This window comes from Pelodiscus sinensis, chromosome 6 (assembly GCF_052426305.1).
Source record: "Pelodiscus sinensis isolate ZL-2025 chromosome 6, ASM5242630v1, whole genome shotgun sequence".
Taxonomy (NCBI): Eukaryota; Metazoa; Chordata; order Testudines; family Trionychidae; genus Pelodiscus; species Pelodiscus sinensis.
This window is the reverse complement of record NC_143057.1, coordinates 68535688-68558415: the sequence shown is the minus strand read 5'-3', so window position 1 is coordinate 68558415 and position 22728 is coordinate 68535688. Positions and strand designations below refer to the sequence as shown.

The window sequence follows — 22728 nt, the reverse complement described above, 5'->3', positions numbered from 1 at the left end:
AGCATCTGAGCCTTTAGCTATGATTTTTGAAAAATCATGGAAGACAGGGGAGATTCCAGAAGACTGGAAAAGGGCAAATATTGTTCCCATCTATAAAAAGGGGAAATAAGAACAACCCAGGAAACTACAGACCGGTCAGTTTAACGTCTGTCCCAGGGAAGATAATGGAGCAGGTAATTAAGGAAATCATATGCAAACACTTGGAAGGTAATAAAGTGATAGAGAATAGCCAGCATGGGTTTGTGAAGAACAAGTCATGCCAAACTAATCTGATAGCTTTCTTTGATAGGATAACGAGCCTTGTGGATAAGGGGGAAGCGGTGGATGTCATATACCTAAACTTTAGTAAGGCATTTGATACGGTCTCGCATGATATTCTTATTGATAAACTAGGCAAATATAACTTAGATAGGGCCACGATAAGGTGGGTGCATAATCGGCTGGATAACCGTAGTCAGAGAGCTGTTGTTAACGGTTCTAAATCCTGCTGGAAAGGGATAACAAGTGGAGTTCCGCAAGGGTCTGTTTTGGGACCCATACTGTTCAATATCTTCATCAATGACGTAGATATTGGGATAGAGAGTACGCTTATTAAGTTTGCAGATGATACCAAGCTGGGTGGGGTTGCAACTTCTTTGGAGGATAGAGACATAATTCAAAATGACCTTAGCAAGTTAGAGAAATGGTCAGAGGTAAACAGGATGAGGTTTAATAAAGAGAAATGCAAAGTGCTCCACTTAGGAAGGAACAATCAGTTCCATACATACAAGATGGGAAGCAACTGTCTAGGAAGGAGCATGGCGGAAAGGGATCTAGGGGTCATAGTGGACCACTAGTTGAATATGAGTCAACAGTGTGATGCTGTTGCAAAAAAAGCAAATATGATTCTAGGTTGTATCAACAGGTGTGTTGTAAGCAAAACTCGTGAAGTCATTCTGCTGCTCTACTCTGAACTAGTTAGGCCTCAGCTGGAGTACTGTGTCCAGTTCTGGGCGCCACATTTCAAGAAAGATGTGAAGAAATTGGAAAGGGTACAGAGAAGAGCGACAAGAATGATTAAAGGTTTAGAGAACATGACCTATGAAGCCAGGCTTCATTAACTGGGCTTGTTTAGTTTGGAAAAAAGAAGATTAAGGGGGGACATGATAGCGGTTTTCAAATATCTAAAAGGGTGTCACAAGGAGGAAGGAGAAAATTTGTTCCTCTTGGTTTCTGAGGACAGGACAAGGAGTAATGGGCTTAAAGTGCAGCAGGGGAGGTTTAGATTGGACATTAGGAAAAAATTCCTAACTGTCAGGGTGGTCAAATATTGGAATAAATTGCCAAGGGAGGTGGTGGAATCTCCCTCTCTGGAGATATTTAAGAACAGGTTTGATAGACATCTGTCAGGGATGGTGTAGACGGAGCTTGGTCCTGCCTTGAGGGTGGGGGCTGGACTCGATGACCTCTCGAGGTCCCTTCCAGTCCTATTATTCTATGATTCTATGAAATAAGGTTATACCGATAGTCACCACTACTTTCCAAAGTCTGATCTATTTGGTCCTTTACTCAAGTTAGTCAGATGGTCTTCCTCTTATCTCTAGTGCACCTGTTTTGTACAACAAGTCTTCCCTCAACAGCATGTCATACATCTTTTCAATAGTTCAAAAGCCAGCTTTCAGGAAACCCTATGCCTCATATGCTTTTTTAGTTCTTATTTAGCAATGTGATCAGTAGTGCAACTTCCTCTTCTAAAACCACTCTGCCTCTTATCTATAATGCCACTGTTTTACAAAGTGACAACCAATCTTCAGTTTACCATTCTCTCCTTAATTTTACCCAGACAAGATGTCTATTGTCTATATAAGCATCTGTCTTTTCTGGATAATCTGTCTAATATATGTATTGGAATTGCTACATTTCTATTCTAGTAGTATTGCTCCTTCTTCCTCCCCTCCCCATAGAGTTACTTGCAGAGATATTTAAACATTGTTACAAATATTGTCTTTACTTTGGGAAGTATTTGTGCTGTTATCAATATCTTTGACAAGTTCTGGCATACAAAGCTATTCATTCAGCATAGTACATTCAGGTTTACTCCAACTATATATAATAGATCATGGCTCTCTTCAATGAATTGTCCTTGAATCTGGTAGAAAATTGCTTGCCCTGACCCTTGGGGAGGCGGGACTTGAACCCATGACCCTGTCCTCCCCAGGCAAGTGCCCTATCCCTTAGGCCATGTGGGAACCCGCCCCACCACCTTACAAAGACAAAATTGCACTTTGTCTTTCATCATTCACCCCTCAAAGTATCTGCAAAAACTGCAGCTTTCTCTTATCAGATACTTCTAACTTTGTTGCTAGTCCCAAAAAGATCTGGAATTTAGCTACTATTAGTCTAAATTTCAATCGTTTGAGTAACGTGCTTGTATATCTCTGATGTGTTGAGATCTTTCTTTTCCACCAACAGTATTTCCTTGATTTTTTTTATTCTTTGTGCTATTGTCTCAATTATTTTACACTTCACTAGAAAACTTACCTGGTATTTTTGGTATTTGTTTCTCTTCAGCTTGCCTTGCCAGAACACATCTTCCATTTACTAGACTGTGATTAACACCACAGTTAGCACAATTGTAATAATGGGACAAAAGTCAATATTTTCCCTTTATAAACATTCTGGAATGTTTGTGCCCACAGTGTTGGCACTTTATGTCTTAGAGAAAGAGAATATATGGCTTGGTTATGAATGTCTTGAATTCCTGTTATTTTCTCAAGTAGAGTTCCTCCCTTTACTGTAGTCAGCAGTACTGCTTAAGGTTTGCTTTCTCTCATTTACTAATTAGCCACTTACTTGCTAATACTTAACCTGTCATATGCTTTTGGGTATCTCATCACTGATCAATTCCAAGGGCATTCCATGCATTAACCCCTTCAATTCAGTCAAATCCTTTGGTAGCTTGCAAATTATTTATGTTTCAGTAGTTTTAAGCACTCTATCAGCTTGCTCTTCATATTTACATTCAACTAAAAGCCCCGAACGTGCAGCCTCTTGGCTCTTAAAAAAACAAAAACATAGGGGTATTGTAATTAATCCAGTCAGCTACTTTCAGAAGGTTAACATCACCAGATCTTATTTCCATGGATTACAGTTATAACATTGTGGGTTATTTTCTTTTTTAGCTTTACTTTTTTACTGGTTCTGCTTCCACACTTTTCCTTTTCTACTTTGTATTCATTCTCCCCCCTCTACAAGAAGCTCATCTTTGGTTTCCAGAATGATTTCATTTGGGGGTCAAAAAATCCTCCATCTGCCACAACCCCAGTAAAAAGAGCAACATAGACTTCAGGAAGATGCTGACTGCCACTTCCTGTAGTTCACATTGCCCAGGAACGGTCAATCACAGCCACTGGGAGCTGTGGGGGTGGGGGTGGGGGTGGGGATGGGGATGGGGGGGAGGGATGTCTGCAGATAGTAAAGGTCAGCAAAGTATCTCAGAGCCTGCTAATGGATTACCTTGATGAGCCAAGAGCCAAAGGTTGCCAACCCCTGATCTAGGCTCTTTTACCCTTTCCTTCTCGTTTTGAAGTCTCTTTCTCTGAGACTGGCATGCTTCCCAGCTATGGCCAGGTAGGACTACCTGAGCTGAAAGCTGCCCTTTTACACCTTTTTCATTGGTGCAGTGTTGTACACCCTTGTCACAATTTGCTTTCTTTCTAATGATTTGTCAGTCATTATACTTGTCATGACCATGAGGGTTAGCCAGCAGCCTGGGGACTCAGGAGTTAACTGTACCTAACCAGGTAGCAGGCAGCCAATAGAAATGCAGGTAGGAATTTCAAACCGGGACAAAGGAATTTTTGGTTTTTCCCTCCTTTGTCCCTGGGCAGTTCTCTCTCCAGATACTGAGTGGGACAGACAAATGTCTCTCTCCAAGAGAATACTCATCACTATCTGGAAGTAGGATAAAAATTCTCTTTTTTATTAATCTGGTATTGGTTAATTTTTGTGTGTCCTGGTTTTGCTTCAGGGCTGAGATTTCCCAAGTGATCTCTTCCCTGGTTTTCTTACCATTACTTGGGTGGTAGCAGAGAATCTGTATACTCCAAAATCTAGGTTTTTAAGATTTTGGGGGGAAGTTTTATACCAAAGCCTGGAAAGATAAGGTTTTGCGGTACTTTTGCGGGACCCCACTTCTGCATTCATCATGCCAGAATGGGGATTTAGCCTTGACAATACTAATTATGGATTTTAGTATCCACATCAATGATGAAGGGGCTGACCCTGCCCATGTTTTTGACCTATATACACTCTTGAAGTTAAAAGTGCTGGAAGAGTTATAAGGCCAGAAGGAACCATTGTGATCATCATGTCTTCCCTCCTGTATAACAGGCCATAGCACTTCCCCAAAACATTTCCTTGGATACATCTTTTAGAAAAATGTTCAATATTGACATAAAAAAATAAGGAATCCACCCAATATTTATTAAATTGCTCCAGAGATTAATTGCACACTGTTAAAAATGTATGCCTTATTTTCCATCTGAATCTGTCTAGCTTGAATTTGTACCAATTGGATTGTTATACTTTTTATCTACCAAATTAAATAGCCCGTTATTAAATATTTGTTCCTTATCTAGGTATTTAGATTATAATCAAGTCAACCCTTACATCTTTTTGTTAAAACTGAGCTCCTTGAATATCTATTCCACAAAAGGCATATTTTCTAACCCTTTAATCATTCTGGTGAGTCCTGTCTGCAACCTTACTATCAATATCCTGTGATTGCTCAGTAACCCTAAAACACCACAAGCCTGTGCTGTTCAAAATCCCTTTTGGTTTGGTCATTTGAAGATTTAATCAAGTGCATGATTGCTGGCTGCCACTGAAGCAGGAACAGCTAGCATTTCTATCACCTCTGAAGAGCAAATGCAGCTAAAATTTCAATTTATGTGAATTCAGAAGTCTGAGAAAATGACTATATCCAGTCATCTTTTCTAAGGTAAAACCCTGCATAACTTTGTTGTTTGTTTTATTATTTACCAAAAACAAACCAAGAATTTCCCCCAATCTGTAGATATTGCAGTCATTTAGAATTCCTGACGGTGGTGCTCTATCCCACATATTGAAATGCAGACTTCCAAGTTTTTTCGGTTTTATTGTCCTTTCAAGTATAACTTTTGATGCCAAACAAATTCCAAAAAAAATCAAACATGATATCATGGATACCACCTGCATCTAAAAAAATATATTAAGTAAGTAATTTCTGCAGATACCAAGCTGGTTTTCTGTTTGTTTGTTTGTTGTTGGGTGTGTGTGCGCACGTGCAAAAGATTAATTTTCATCTATTGTAACAATCTAAATTGTTTTGCCCAAGACTGAAAGGGAATTTTTAAGTGACAAGATGCCATACTAGGTAAAATCTCCAGTCATTTTAATGAGGGTTTTCTTGAGCTAAGAGTTTTGAATTATAAAATGTTATGTATGAATTTATTTTCTGCTTTAGCAAAAGGAGGGAAAAAAAATCTTTGTCCAAGACAATCCTTACTTCACTGGAAATTATTATGTACCCCAAGAATTATTTCCAACAATCTATGCAGAATTTTAAAATGTCAGTTTTGAAAAATTATAACCCCAGATCTTTTAAAGCAAGTTTTTTTTATGTCAAACACTCAGCTATCAAAAACTCCAGGCCTTTGAAAATTCCAGAAACCAAAAAATTAGCAGATTTTGCCTTACTCAGTGATCAAAGCTGTTTAACAAAAAAACACTATACATCAAGCAGTTTTTAGAAGCCACACAACTATCCTCAGACACCATATGACATGGTAGAATTTTGGGGTTCTGGCTGTACTTCTCAATTTCATCAACTTATCTACAATTTGTATAATCAAATTACTTGTCATAAAAAGACAATGAAATCGCAATTTTAAAACATCCAACTGGCTTATTGCACAGATAGCAAGACAGAGTATTCCAGAAACCTTACAACCTACATTTAAACACAACAAATTAAACTATAGTGGAGAATATGGGAAAAAGGCAGATGAGAGTTACAGCAAGAAAGTATGAAGCAACTCAATGGAGCATTCTTCCCCCTCCCTCTCAAAATCAAGCAGAAAACAAGGGTTTAGCAGGAAAGATCTGCATTTGGAGTGCTAACTTTGCAGGTCACCTCTAGAAATGTGGAGCTGTAACCATGTAAGTAGGCCAGTGAAGAGAGGCCTGGCCAGAATAAAAAACAACATTGAAGGGGAAAAGGACTGCTAAACCGCAGAGTTCTTAAGGAGTATAGGTCACCATGCTAATTCTGGCACTAAAGCAGAACTGGAAGGCTGACACTCATTCCTCTTCTATAGTGCTCATGCACTGCTTCTGGTTTAGTTATGGTTATTTCTTTGTATTGTCATGTCCCCAGTTGGGCTAAGCAGTACACACACCCATAGTAAGAATCAGTTTGTGTTCCTACAGAACTCAGTCTATATAATAAGACAAAAAGGAGGCTGAGAAGTAGCATCACACCTATTATACTGACAGGCCAATGTGACCTCAGTCACAGACCAGTGTCTCAACTACAAGCACATCACTTCATCAACCTTTTCTGTTCAGAATTAGTTTCGTTCCTTCACACAATATGGGACCACATGGGATCACACTGATAATTATGCAAATCAGAAAGCTATGTAAACATTATCCTGTGGCCAATATTAGACCAAAAACACTCCTTCGTGCCCCCAACAAGGCAATGAACACAAAGAGGCTGGAAGGTATCTTCTTCATTTATGTTAACAAAATAGGCCAACAACAACAAAAAAGCATGAAACCCTCTATTGCAGGTTCCAGACTGTTTTTGTCTCTACGAGCTGCAATTAGAAAGAACTGAGAATTACGCTTTCCAGTTATTTGAGCTACTGTCCTTAGTTGTGGATGCCTGGCTAGTCTGAGCTCTCGGGTCATATGAATATTCAGTGGCAGGTTAATAGGATCCATCTGCCAAACAAACCCACTTGGTTACCGATTTAAAAAGGCTATAAGAAAGGGTGGGTAGATCTCTTTTCCGGGGATCCAGCAAATGGTCACGCGGATGTTGACACAAAAGGTTCCTCCACGGAATCGAAAGTCAGTATAGCCAGCCATCAGTATAGCCAGTATAGTACTTAGCACACAGCACACACAGATGCACATGAGTTTAGGTAGGCAGAGAAAATGTAATTCATTATTGGTACTTCAGCAGCTTTGAAGCTAGTGTACACGCAGCAAACAACATCTCATATGAATTATAAACAAAACAGCACTAGATACCAGTTTTAAAATAGATTTATTTCATAGTAAACAATATTTAAATATAGATTTGCATTTAATAAATGTTTAATACTAAAAAAACTGCTGTGTTCACCAAGATATGTATATCTTATTTTAAGTTTTCTACAGATCCACACTCTATTATTTTCAAGATTTATAAGCCCCAATTCAATGTAATTTTTCTATCACTGTATTTGAGTAGTCTTTGTGCATTTGTAATCAGTAAAAACAAGTAAATCCTTTTTTAGAAAATAATTAGTGCAGAAGAGCTTAGGTAGGAGTAACCTCAAAATAATGAGATCACACATATCAAATGAGTAAAACATCTAAAGAAAACAAATTTCATTTTCAAAATTTCTGAAGTATATATTATGAGAAATGAATATTCTCTACAAAATGTAACAATATTTTGACATCATCCTTTTGGATATTGTCTAAATTCAAATACTAAGGCACCCAGTTGAATGAAAGCACCCAGTTTAATAAACATGTAATTAACAGTTTTCCTATAATGAGAACTATTTTTTCCTACAGATATATTTAAGATTACAAAAAATGATCACAATTTAAACATTTAACCTAACTTGCACAAAGTATATTGAGAAAATTTAAGTGCTTGTTTTTTTTCTATTTGTTCTTACTCAAGAAACTATTGCATTTATACATTTACATCAGTCTAACCTTAAATGTTGTTTAGCAGCCCAAACATTGGCACAGATTATTCCTGCCAGTTTGAAGTAGACATTGACAACTCCATTTAATTAATCCAATTGTCCTAAAATCTGTCTTTTAGTAGTGGGGTATTCCAGTTCAGTATCATCTTTTTTATGTTTGACTGATAATTATGCAATTTGCTTAACTTACCAAATAATAAGACCCTTCCTATATTTACTGTATTTTTATTGAATATATGGAGAGTTAAAAACAAAAGGGTTAATAGCCTAATTTCTTTCCTGTGATATTTAAAGGTACATTGTTGAAATATAAAATTTCCTGAGCTTCAATTAATGTTACAGAAACATCCACCTATATTTAAAAATCACTTTAATTTGCTCAAGAACTAAATTGTGTTGAAATAATGCTGTACATAAAACTCTCTCGCAGCTTTTCTCCGGCAGCTGTATATATTCTTCTTGATTTATTTTAAAGTTCCTGTTTTTTTCGTAAGTTTTACATAGGCACAGCAGAAACTATTTCAGCATCCTTTCGCAAAGTCACAGAAATGCTCGGTGGAGGCTTATACAAGCATAATGCAGCAACAACAAAAAGGATAGTGATGACTTTACAAACTGCACCTTTATATGAAGAAAAATAAACTTGTTTATTGTTGAAGATCAATTTTCAATAAAGGTAGTTTACATTAATTGCTTATGAAAACTTTACATTAAATTGATGGCATCTCTGTGTGTGTGTCATGCCATAATATTACATTTGATCAAAACTATTTAGGCATCAATGACTACAAAACTGTTGATTTGGAGGGAAATCAGACAACCAAAGGGGGGAAAGTGGGGGACCATATGGAGCCTTTGTCATCTGTTTGGCATAGCCACTGCTTTGAGCACCTATACAATTATCACACATTGAACATTTATTTATTACCAAATAATCTGTTGGTAATCTTCCTTGGGCTTTCTAGTGGGAAGAAATGAAGAACTATTCTCTCATCTGTTGGTGGATGGTTAGGTATTGATAGCCTCTTGTTAGAAAATTAAAAAAAAAAAAAAAACAGTCCAACAGAGGATCAGCTCAGAACAACAGGAAGTGGAAATCATGAAAAAAACCCTACACACTGGTCATATACCCAGAAAAACAGACAGAAAAGAGATAGATATTTAGTTACTTTTTATTCAATACTCAAAGCACATTCACCTGGGAAACAAATCACACGCCTCTTTTTTTTTTAACTTGACATTTGATAGACATGTCTCTGCATACACGTAATAGATGATAAATTTCACTCAATTTAATAAAATCCCTAGAAATGATGACTGTTTGAATGAGGGCAATATTTAGTTAAATAGGAAGATCTGATGTTTAAAGAGACATTATATGGGAATATAGACAAGAGCTAACTTGTAAGATTTTTTGTTTCTAATATTTATATGGAAAGGATTTGTAAACTTGATAGCACTTCCTAAATAAAATCTATAGTTTAAAAATAAAAGGTTTTATTAAAGCTGGTGGGACGGTTTATTCTTTTTGTTTCTTTGTTTCTTTGGGGTTTTTTTTCTTGTTGTTTCTTTAATTTTCAAACTTTGATAGTTAAATTTAAGGCACCTAAATTAGGGATGTTAGGAAGTGAGTAATTAACTAACTGTGTACTCAAAAGAACTTCTATCAATTATACGATTAGTCGATAAGGGAGAAAACCTGAGTCCCGACTCGTGCCAAGTCCAGAAGCTACTTCCTGCTGCAGCTCTGCAGTTTAAATGTAGTAAGAGCCAGGTGGGCAGGGAGCCCGGCTCCTACTACATTTGAACTGCAGAGCTGCAACAGAGGTAGCTCCCAGACCTGGTGTGAGCCGGAACTGAGCAAGCCTTCATCCAGCAGCCTCTATCCCCAGGGGTCTCAGTGGGGAACTAGGACCCCCAGCGGACAGGGCTGCTGATGTAGCATCCTGTGTTCATGGCCAGCGCGGGCTGCCATGGACAGGGGCTGCTCTGCAGGATACAGGACAGCCCCTGCCTGCGGTGAGTCTGTGCTCATCGCGGACAGAGGTTGCTTCAGGGCAGCCTCCTGTCCCCTGCCCTCCCCCCCCCCGCTACCTAGGCTCATTGATTAGTCGACTTCTCGCTTACATCCCTAACCTAAGTAGGTAGCCTAACTGCCAAAGGGGGTGTTCACTTGCAACTATCACTGACGTCATAAGCCACCTGTGTGCCTTTAAAACAGGGGTGGGGAACCTAAGGCCCAGAGACTGGATTCAGCCCCCAGCTTGCCTAGATCCAGCCCCTGAGACTCAGGGTTGGAGCACACAAAATCTACTAGCCTTGTTCTGCCTAGGTTCTGGTATGCAAGGGGAATGTGGGAATTGTCTTTCTCCTTCTCAGTCAAGAGCCACATCAGTCAGGGTTTGGGGGTTCTTTGCTTCTCAATTGTGTGCAGACCCTGACTGATTTTTCTGTAGATCAGCGGCCCCCCAAGCCAAAAAAAGGTTCCCCACTCATACTTAAAAATATCAGATCAAATCTTATTGACAGCAGAAATTACTTTTAGTCAGAATCATCAAATCTCTGGTTTTGGTCTTCTTTGGAACTCTGTTTCAGTGCCAGAGGAGGTAGGAGGTGACAAAGTGTCAATATTTATCAGACCTCTAAAAATCTTCCAGCCAAACTAGGAATGATCAGATTTGACATTTATGGAACAAATATCAGGAAAGATGGCAAAAGGAAGCAATCACCTCTCCTCAAAAAACAAAAACAAAAAACGTGAGGATGGAAGGTGGAAGGCAACCACACAAATCCAACTATATTTCAGGCTCTTGTTCATCCATAAGGAATCAATAAGGGGCATGGATCCACCAAAGAAAAAATTCAATTTCAGCTTATTTTTTAAAAAAACCTACCTCTTTAAACAATCTCATAATTTCTTTCAATTCTCAATAATCCCCAAAGACGTCCTACTAAAGTGTGGTCCTTTCTCTTGCCTGAGTTTTAGCTATCATGTCTTAAGTAAATAGTAATTCCTTCAGAAGAGGGAACTTCTCTTATCTGTGAGCAAAGTGCTGATTATGATTTAAACTGATGACATAGTATTATTAGGCTGTTTTCTTACTCCTCAGTTGTTACATGGCAGTGGAATTCAAAATAGCTATGCTTTTTACAATTAAAGATTTTAACACTCATTTGTATTATGTATATATCAAATATGCAATTACTTACTTATACCAATCAGCATAAAGGCCATTTTTGAGTTGTCATAGACCCAGCAGGCTCCTTTAGTGTCACATTTATTAATATCCCACAGAGTACAACTACTGTCTATTGCCACACCAAACAGAATTGGTCCAGGAATAGTGCCTAGAAGACATGCAAATGTACAAAAGTAATTGAAATAGTTTTAACTAAATCAACAAAATTCAGAGTGGTTCAGCCAGTGGTTCACCTTCAAACAAAGATATCATCTGCTCCATCTGAATGCTAAGGATACCATAGTACTTTTTATAAGAATAGGAAATTGCCCTTTTTTCCATGATAGTAATGAGGTGGACTAGCTGCCCAAAAACCCACAGAGGAAGGAGTAGGCCTCTTCACTCTCATAAGCAGAGAGATCACTCTCACCCTGCTTCCAGAACCCAAGGGGTGGGACGAAGTATAAATAGCAGAGGTGAGCGCCTATTTGAAGCACAGCCTCCAGAAGGTACAGACACTTCCCCTGAGCTCCCGCACTGGGAGGATGCAATGGGCCCATAGGAAACAAAGGACTGGCTCGGACCGTCCAGATCACTGGCAGACCCGAAGAGTAGTTACTGGCAATGGAGGCCACCATCCACTAGCTTACCAGTCTGGATACACAGTTACACTGAAAAGGGTAGTGTGGAAGTGGCCCAAGGATGGTAGACCCCTCTTTTACTTCAAAACTGACAGAGGTCGAGTCAGCATGTTTCAGCCTAAATCCCTGCTGACTTGATAGTAGACCACTCTGTCACTGTTAGAGCGTTTGGCCGGGATGTAGTAGTGTGGGTGGAGCTGTGTCCCTCCTGCCACCCATCTTCTGGGTAGCAGCCTCCCCCCTCCCTCAAGCTAACAGAGCTGAGGTTCTGGGCCACTTAATTGACTAAAGCTCTGCCTGAACAAAGACCTGGCCTGATATAGTTTTAACCCTGCTCTGAACAAGAACATGGGTTATTTTTTTGACTGTGTCTCAGCCTGAACACTGGCCTAAGCCCTAGACTCCTTTGCTCTTCTGGGTGGACAAATTATTTATTACTCAGTTTGAGTGCAAGCCTGAGCCCTTGAATTCTTTTTGCTGCCCTGCCCTGATTAGGTACAGGGCTCAGTCACTGTGTTAATTGTATAGCCCTGAGCAGAGGCCCATGTTCATGGCTTTAGTTGCCTTGCTGATTCCACACATCCAGCAATGGATAATGACTTAGTGAGGCAGACAGGCCCGGGGAAAGAGGAAGTGCACCCCCTCTGATGAACTACATTGATTGATATTTACTCTCTTCCGCACTATAGTGAAATATTCTCACATCCTGTCACCTCCTACCCAAGAGGTGGCTATACATTAGGAATTCAATATGTACATAATTTTTAAGCATTAAGGTATTTTAATCATTATGCAAATTAATACTTTAATTATACAATGGATTCTGAAAATACTCATAGAAATGAGCTATCCTCTTACAGCTGATCGAAATGGACTGTGCTTCTGAAAATACAATTTCCTAAATGAAGACCAAGTGAAAATTATATATTGTTCTGTATCATATATACTGTTCATTCATCACTCCAATTCATAGTCACTGATTTTGTGTGCACACCAGGGCTGAAGCACCCACAGAAAAAATTAGCGGGTGCTTAGCACCCACCTGCCCTAGAAGTAGTAGCCCCTTCTGAGCAAATCCTCGCACTCCCTACTTGTACCTCCTGCACATTGTAGAACAGCCTCTACAGGATTCTGGTGGTGCTGGGAGGTAGAGTAAGGAGGAGGAGTGAGGAAACAGTGGGGATGGGGTGGAGTTGGGGAGGGACCTAGGGCTGAATGAGAGGTTTAGCACTCTAGGCAAAATTAAAACCCAGTATCTGTGCCCCAGTTCCAAATTACTTAGTGTATTGACCTTAGGTAATTCAGCTCAGTGGTCAATTACTCAGTGGTTACGGGAAAGAAAGCTCTACATTCTTTGGTGCAGGTTTTACCAGGCGGCTCAGTTCTAACACATCTTTCCTCTCCCCTAATTCTCTGAGAAGCAAAGGTTTTTTGGAAAAAAAAAACTTTCTTGGCTAACAGACCAGTGTCAATTATATCAAAATATACCCATAAATAAAAGTCTAGAGGTAATGTTTCAGACTTTGAGATGGCCTAAATTACCCAATGGTCTGCTTGGGCATAAGTATTTTGTGTTAATTTCCATGGAATAAATGGACCAAAGGTATTGATATAATGTAGTTGCTGTTTCCCTTTAAACACTGCTAAACAAGATCTGGGATTTTGCATAAAGAGACTTAAATTTTCTTAGTACTAGTTAATTTTTGGTAATTAATAAAGAAAAACAGCTAAAGTATTTTATTGTAATGTTAAAATAAGCCTAATTTAATATTTTTGCTGTAACTGAAGAGAATATTTAAAAGAACCAACTCTATGTTTGACAGTCTATTGGATGGTATTAAAGATAACTATTTTGGGGAACAAAGAAAAGTTAGCTGAGCTGGGCTAGAGTTGTTACTGTGGCTGTAAGATTCCTATTTTGTTTTATTTTAGGTAGCATTTCCAATTTAGCTAGAGTTGATAGCAATGTTATTTGGAGGTTGTTTTGGGGAGGTCTGGTCAAGACACTTGTTAAGACCAGAATGATGAAGGCCTGGGGTCCTAGAAGACAGTAGAGGTGGCAGCCATGATGATGAAGTTTCCTCAAGTAACCAATTTTTCTCACCATAACCATTTTTAAGGACTTCAAAAAGGTTGGTAGAATACCTCTTTTCCTCATTATTTTGTCCTTAATTTAAAACTAATTTCCAATACACCAATGGAGGTTCATTAATTCCCAGTACCACATTGTCTTGTTTACCAGGCATTATTTTAAAACAGAAATTGAATTATATTGGGTGGCCTTTTTATGTGCATTAATTTAGTTTTTCCATCTCCTATTTGCCATTTTCCCATTAGCATTAATTATGACAGGCTGACACTATGAATCTCCATTTATTTGTAAGCCTAGCTGCAAAACGTAAGGGAAATTTGTAAGTCCAATTATTACAATAGGTCCTGAGCACAACATCACATGGTAAGAGCCTATGCCTCCATGTTTTAAAAATAAATGGAGATACCTATCTCCTAGAACTGGAAGGGACCTTGAAAGGTCATTGAGTCCAGTCCCCTGCCGGACCATGTACTACTCTTGCCAGATTTTGCCCCAGATTCCTAAATGGCCTCCTCAAGGACTGAACACACAATCCTGGGTTTAGCAGGCCAATGCTCAAAGCACTGAGCTATCCCTCCCCTGGATAAGTAAACTCTTTCTACATGCACATCAATTACCTGCAAAAAATGAAGACACCAGAAATCAGTCAAGACTATTTGAAAGTGGGTTTGGAAATGAATACCTAATTATGCAGTTTATCTGCCTGGTAGACTTCTAAAATATGCTTATGTGCCCATTAGAAGTAACAAAACAATGCAGCAGGTTTCATATACTTACCATTTTGCTTGTATCTTCTAAAGTGCTGCTATTTTCATCAATATTACATTATGTAATAAAAACATGGCTAACGGATCTCAATACAGAACCACAGTATTTTTGACTAGTAAAGCCTTAAATCTCTGCAACTTTCAAAAATGGACATGCAGTTTTGGGGAGGAGAAAGGATGCTTTTATTAAGGGGATGCAAATTTAAATATTATTCTTTTAGACTTGGGACTTTTTTCCTCTGGCATGTCCTTTTAGCCTATTTACACAACTATTTATAGAGATGACAGCATTAATGCTAAAAATAAGAGAAATACCACAATCGAGTTCTTGAGTTTGGCTTGAACTTTCAGAGAGAGAGAGAGACTACAGCAAATTTATTCATACACATTTTCTTTAAAATTAGTCAGTTTGGGTACTGAAAAAGGAAGACTGCCAATTAGACATTTTATGCTATGATAGGTATTTATGCAAAAAGTTATGCTATGATAGGTATTTATGCAAAAGATCATAAATGTCATACCTACTATTCGTAGAAACAGCGACTGAACTCCCAGAGAAAATGAACGCTGTTTATCTGGAACACACCTACAAATAAAATTGCAATTTAAAGGCTTTATCAAATGTAAATTTAACTATTTATAGATGTTTTTCATCTTGGAGTGTTTTAGAGTCTGTTTTTTTTTTGTAAGTTACACTTTGACTTTTGATAAGTTATTTGTTAATACTTTGGTCTATATATTGAGTGTAGGCAACCTAAAAAATTTAAATAGAATTTACTTGAAAAAGAGACAAAAAATGATTTCTGTAAGAGTACGTCTACATTAGCCTCTTAGACCGATCTAGGGAGGCTAATGAGGGTGACCAGAATTGCAAATCAAGCCCGGGATTTAAATATCCCGTGCTTGATTTGCATGTTCCCGGCTGGTCGCCATTTTAGAAATTGACTAGACCAAAGTAACTGCCTGCGTCTACACGCAGCAGTGAAACGGGCTTCCGATTTAAAGCCCTAAATTGAATTAGGTGGTATTCCTCCTGCAATGAGGTTTACCACCTAATTCAAATTAAGGGCTTTAAATCAGAAGCCCATTTTACTGCCACGTGTAGACATGGGCAGTTACTTCGGGCTAGTCAGTTTCTAAAATGGCGACCGGCCGGGAACATGCAAATCAAGCGTGGGATATTTAAATCCCGGGCTTGATTTGCAATTCCGGTTGCCCACATTAGCCTCCTTAGATCGATCTAGGGGGCTAGTGTAGATGTACCCTAATATATAATCATGCAAAAATACTGTTTTTCCCTGATCCCCAATCCAAACACAAGTGCCCTTTCTCTGCCTCCAGACTAACAAATTGCCAATGCAATTCCCACATGGACTCACACTATAGCACCAAGAACAGAATGTAAATTAAATGAAGCAAAATCATCCAAAGTGCAGGATTTGGTGGTGATGGGGGACTTCAACTATCCAGATATATGTTGGGAAACTAACACAGTGGGGCACAAACTATCCAATAAGTTCTTGGACTGCATTGAAGACAACACTTTATTTCAGAAGGTTGAAAAAGCTACTGGGTGAAAGCTGTTCTAGACTTGATTTTAACAAATAGGGAGGAACTGGTTGATTTGAAAGTGGCAGCTTGGGTGAAAGTGGTCATGAAATCATAGAGTTCATGATTCTAAGGTATGGTAGAAGGGAAAACGGCAAATTAGAGACAATGGATTTCAGGAAGGCAGATTTTGGTAAGCTCAGAGAGCTGGTAGGTAAGTTCCCATGGGAAGCTAGACTGAGGGGAAAAACAACTGAAAAGAGTTGGCAGTTTTTCAAAGGGACATTGTTAAGGGCCCAAAAGCAAGCTATTCCACTGCGTAGAGAAGATAGAAAATATGGCAAAAGACCGCCTTGGATCAACCAGGAGATCTTGCACGAGCTAAAAATAAAAAAGGAGTCATATAAAAATGGAAACTAGGGCAAATTACAAAGGATTAATATAGGCAATCAATACAGGAATGCAGGGGCAAGATATGAAAGGCAAAGACACAAAATGAGCTCAAATTAGTTACAAGCATAAAAGGAAACAAGAAGACATTCTATAAATATATTAGAAGCAAGAGGAAGACCAAAGACAGGGTAGGCCCACTGCACAGTGAGGAGGGAGAAACAGTAACAGGAAATGCGGAAATGGCAGAGATGGTTAATGACTTCTTTGTTTCGGTCTTCACCAAGAAGTCTGATGAAGGAACGCCTAACATAGTGAATGCTAGTGGGAAGGGGGTAGAGTTTAGAAGATAAACTAAAAAAAGAACAAGTTAAAAATCACTTAGAAAAGTTAGATGCCTGCAAGTCACCAGGGCCAGATGAAATGCATCCTAGAATTCTTAAGGAGCTGATAGAGGAGGTATCTGAGCCTTTGCTATCATCTTTGGAAAATCATGGAAGACAGGTGAGATTCCAGAACATTGGAAAAGGGCAAATATAGGGCCTATCTATAAAAAGGGGAAAAAAAAACCCAGGAAAGTACAGATCAGTCAGTTTAATTTCTGTGCCAGGAAAGATAATGGAGCAAGTAATTAAGGAAATCACCTGCAAACACTTGGAAGATAATAAGGTGATAGGGAACAGCCAGCATAGATTTGTAAAGAACAAATCATATCAAATCAATCTGATAGCTTTCTTTGATAGGATAACAAGTTTTGGGGATAAGGGAGAAGCAGTAGACGTGGTATACCTAGACTTTAGTAAGACATTTGATACGGTCTCACATGATCTTATCAATAAACTAGGCCACAGGTTCTCAAACTTTGTGATACTGCGACCCCCTAAAATGCTAAATGAATTTGTGTGACCCCCCCCCCCCACCTTCACTGCTCCAAAGTTAAGAAAAAAAAGAGAGGGGGGAGCCAAAGTCCTTAAGCAAAAGTTGCAGCACTTTGTCCAGTTTGGGACTGCACGCTAACCGCCAATGCACCCACCCCTCCCCCTGAGCCATGCCCCCCAGTCTCCCCATCCCAATGCACTCACTCCTGCGTCAGAGCCAGACCTCCCCTAGCACTCCCCCATCCTAGTGCACTCCCACCTGCCTCAGATCCAGGCCCCCCTAGCGCCCTCCACCCCCGATTCCAGTGCACTTCCCGCTCCCCCGAGGCCAGCATCCTCAGCATTGGGAGCCCAGCTCCAAACAAATCTCCCTTATCCCACTTAGGAAGGAACAATCAGTTTCACACGTACAGAATGGGAAGCGACTGTCTAGGAAGAAATACGGCAGAAAGGGATCTAGAGGTTATAGTGGACAAGCTAACTATGACTCAACAGTTTGATGCTGTTGCAAAAAAAGCAAATATGATTCTAGGATGCATTAACAGGTGTGTGATGAGCAAGACACGAAAAGTCATTCTTCCACTCTACACTGCACTGATTAGGCCTCAGTTGGAGTACTGTGTCCAATTCTGGGCACCACATTTCAAGAAAGATGTTGGGAAATTGGAAAAGATCCAGAAAAGAGCAACAAGAATTATTAAAGGTCTGGAGAACCTATGAAAGAAGACTGAAAGAATTTGGCTTGTTTAGCTTGGAAAAGAGAATATTGGGAGGGGACATGATACTGGTTTTCAGGTGTCTAAAAGGGTGTCACAAGGAGGAGGGAGAAAAATTGTTCTTCCTGGCCTCTGAGGATAGAACAAGAAGCAATGGGCTTAAACTTCAGCAAATGAGGTTTGGGTTGGACATTAGGGAAAAGTTCTTAACTGTCAGGGTGTTTAGACACTGGAATAAATTGACTAGGGAGGTTGTGGAATCTCCATCTCTGGAGATATTTAAGAGTAGGTTGGATAAATGTCTATCAGAGATGGTTTACACAGTACTGGGTCCTGCCATAAGGGCAGGGGACTGGTCTCTATGACCTCTTGAGGTCCCTTCCAGTCCTAGTATTCTGATTCTATGACAATACAGTACAATGTAACATATTAATACATTATTTCAGTAGTGGTAATGCTTTTTATGGTATATAGAGTAATTCTGAAGGATGATATGCCTTTCAAATACCTTGTGAAATTTAAACAGTAAAAATTGTAACATACTCTTTCTAAATTTGGCTATGAGGCTTTAGAAGCTATATAATAGGGCTGCAATTATCATGCTCAGAATATTGTGACTTTTATTAACATCCATATTGTAGCTCTGCATGGATGAACAGCTGCTTTAACAAGGTATTAATGAAATCTCATTTCAATGGTAAGGTAAGCCCCACATAATTAGTCTACATATCAATTTAGAATATAATGGTACAACCATTATATAGCAGCATGTGTTTAGGATCAAAGATTGGAGGCATTTCAGAGACTGGCAAGACAACCTAGTTGTGGTTAACATGCACATACCTTAGAATTTTATACTGCCACTCCTGATTGAACCAGAGCACCTTTCACATAAAATACATAGCAACAGACTCCTGCAGTCTTTAACATATCTCCTTTGAAGTCAGGAATAAGCTTGAGGTAGGGAAGGAAAATGCATGTTTGGCAGGAATTTGGGAACAAAAGGGATATTTGAATTGTGTGTGTCACTTATGATGAAAGGCTTTGAAATGTGGGCCCAGTTCAATTCAGAATATGTGCTTTTGTATAGCCACAGTCAAACCTGAGACCTGTGCAGCTTAGTGCATGAGCCTTTACTGCTTGAGCTGAACATCAGCTGTCTCTCAGGTAAGACTGTAGAACACACTCATTCTTTTTCTCACTAAGTAGCCTAAGTACCATTACATGGGACAATACGCCACACCCAACAGATGTGTGGATTGCTCTCTGTCACCTTGTAGCTGGTGCTCAAGAGGAGATTGCCTTATTATAACTAGGAGGGTCAGCTACAGATTTTCTGGGCTTTAACAGGGAATCTCACTAGTCTCCAGGATATTGGTGACAAGCTCCATCAACCAATTCCATGCCAGTGAACTTATGGCAGATGCCATCTTTTTTCCACTGTTTCTTCCAGTTTCATGGCTGTATCAATCTCTTTACTTATGAATGGTCCAAACCATGGGAACAACTGAGTACATGCGGACATTGCTTGCTAAAGTTGATGCCAATCTTATCTGTAATACTGATTGTTCACTGGTGGCTTTGATACCCACAAAAATTTAGCAACAATGGCACTGACTTTCAAACTATGAACTAATGGCATGTTTGGCATTTGCAGCCCCCAGATATCTCAACAGATTCCAAGTATATCTGCTTGAGCCATAGTTTCTGTCTTGCTATATCCAATGATACCAGGAGAGATTTTTCAATTTCTGGGTCTCTACACTCATATTTGCAGAAGAGATCTTGGATCCCCGCAGTCCAGCAAAGACTGTACTAAAGCATTTCTTGTATAAACCAGGGGCCAGCTTGTATAAACCAGAGTTTTACAATGTTTTATGTAATATGCTTACTGGGTAGTATGAGATTAAATGTTGAACAACTATAACTCTGTTGGACACCCTTCTCTGGTTAGCAGGGAAGAACAGTCTTCTAGGCCTTTAATAAAGATCAATCAGGCAAACTGTTTGTGATATCTGATGTCAAGACAGAAAGAGATCAGAAGGATCCTGGTGATTCACCATGATCACACTATTGCTCTTAGGAGTACTGGAATATAGATTGTGTTATAAAGAAAATATGATAAATGATTAAAAGTTTGTATTAACAGAGACTTGTATTAGGAATTAGATCGATACTTTTTGTATGGACAATTGCATCCCATGTGTGGAATGACTGTGTAGTTCCTGGGGAGGGGAGTGAATGAGTTTTAAATGTGAGTGCTTGGAAAGATGATAACTTGTAGACCCAGCAATTTCAGAGTCCAGACAGTGGAAGGGAGTAAGGGGCCCAGAACTGGAAGACTTAGAGGCGTTAAGGTACCATAAATTGGGTCCAATACAAAGCAGACCTATGGAGGACATATGGATGGCCTTGGAGTGTTAAGAAGCAAGCACTCTTTTACAAACAAGATAGCCTTGAAATAACACTGGGAACGAACCATCAACATACTGATATCATATGGTAAAGAAGAATGACTTCCAGATAAACAGATGTTAAAATGGTGATTGGTCAAGAGCTGACACAACAATATGCATAGGCCTGAATGGAAGTAAAGTACTATAAAAGATAGGGCATCTTGAATAAATCTCTGGGTCTCGTCTTGTCAAAATCAGAGCAGCAATCCAGACCGAGAGAAGCCCCTGCTTCTCTTCCTCACACTTAACTCACCAGGCCAGTGGGTTACTGTGTGCAACAGTCTGGTTAACTTTAAGAAAAAACAAGACAGGGTTTGTGTGTGGATATGTGTGAATATGTTACATTGTCAATAAATGTGGAGTTTTGCTTTATCCCCCTAAAAAGATCCTATGAAATTCTTTCAAGTATAACACTTGCTGCCTTCATAAACTGAGACAGGGTGGTCTCAGGGGCTGGCACTAGTCCATAGACCAGTTGTTGAGAACCACTGGCATACAATGCCATGTCCAGGGGAGTTGTTCTTTGCAGGGGTGACGTTGAGTAAAGTAAGATGGTGAAAAGTCTGGTGCATTCTAGATACGGTCTTAGCTTGTTATATATAAGGAAGATGAGCTTTATTAAGATAGGGTTGGAAGAGGCACTGAACTATGTCTCAGTGATGCAGGCAAGGTTTGGTGCTTCATCAAAAAATGAGATCATAGAAGATGTAAGGATAAAAAGACGTTACCCTTCCTCTCTTATTGATGGAGTGTTGTATACATCTTTAAAGGGAAACCTTGTTTTAAAAGCAGGGCCACTAAGTGGAAAGGATGTTATTTCTATTTTTATCAGAGAAGAAATGTTGTGAAACAGTAAAGTATCTACAGATGACAGTAGTCTCTTCATCCAATGTTCAAGGACCCCACTGACTTAAAACTGGTTGTACTACACTGTAACTATTAGAGGTGAGATATTAGCAGACAGGGATACAAAGCATTCCTTATGCATTTTATTTACTGAGCTGATCCTGTACAAAAAGAGTAAAAGCATATTTAAAAATCTTTATTTTGCATGTTGTCAGAATAATTGCATTCTTTGCCACGGAGAGAAACAATGTAGGTGAGGTAATATCTTTACTGGACCAACTTTTGTTGGTGGAGGTACAACAGAGCTCTTCTTCAGCTCTAGGGAAGAACACATGCCATGATAAATTTAAATTTACACTCTCCTATAGAACCAGAAATATGTTATTGATAAGTATTAAAATGAAATACCTGAGGATGGCCACAGTAGTGGGAGTAACAGCCATAAAAGTGAAAACAACAGCAAGAAAGAAAACGGTCAGGAATAGAGGCAAGAATGTGCACTGTGTTTTGCATTTCCTAGCCACAACCTCAAAAGAGACATCTTCTGTTGCAGGTAATTTTTTTGGCTTCCCCACACAGGAGCAGTTTTGGTAAGTCTACAAGTAATGCACAAAACAAACAGTATTATTTACATAAAATTGTAAATTACAGTAATTGATAGAGATTAAGTAATGATCAGATATCCATACATTAAAACACACTTAATTATTTCAAGGATGGTACATTATTTACTGAATGCAGGATTTATTTTGTGATATTTTCAGCCACACTATCCTGGTTCTTCCATCCATTTTTAATAGTAACTATGCTCACCTACATGACTCCAACTATGAAGAGTAACTCTATCCTCCCCTCATTAGTTTGCTTTGCTCCTGGGTTGGCAAGCTACCAAAAGAAGTTTTCTATTATCCAAACAGCAGTTACCCCTAAAGTCCATTGGGGATATTCTGAACTTAGACATTAAACCTTTTCTGACAGACTGATTATTGTATTAATTTACATTGAAATGACCTCTTTATTAATAAGGCATCACTTCATACTGCACTAAATATAATCTCCAGGAGAAAATAAGTAAACTGAGAACACCTGCTTCATACACAAACTCCAATTTAAAAAAAAAACATGAAAAATTAAGTATTCTGGTGGTGTCCCCTAAATTAGTGTAGAGTTTTCAATCACTTTATCGGAAAAGGTAAAGCTGAGAATTAACAGCCCAAATCAGGACAGTCCTATACTCCAATAAATGTACCCTCTTGTTAC

General features: G+C 39.0%; 1 protein-coding gene across 6 annotated transcripts in view; it reads right to left on the bottom strand.

Moving 5' to 3' along the window:
- LOC102463874 (solute carrier organic anion transporter family member 4C1) overlaps positions 1-22728 on the bottom strand; it is a 177200-nt gene that overhangs the window by 55190 nt on the left and 99282 nt on the right. For 4 of the 6 annotated variants that reach the window (XR_012904799.2, XR_012904798.2, XM_075932072.2 and 1 more), the window contains exons 10-12: positions 21877-22064; positions 15156-15220; positions 11166-11303 (exon numbers count right to left, since the gene is read on the bottom strand). Coding sequence is in view for 4 of the 6 variants with exons in the window: in XM_075932072.2 (XP_075788187.2) it covers positions 11166-11303; positions 15156-15220; positions 21877-22064 (391 nt within the window). In the remaining 2 variants the exon portion in view is untranslated. Of the gene's footprint in view, positions 1-1288; positions 3037-7278; positions 8577-11165; positions 11304-15155; positions 15221-21876; positions 22065-22728 lie in introns of those variants that run through there. The other 2 variants (XM_075932073.2, XM_006116142.5) reach the window with 2 other exon arrangements.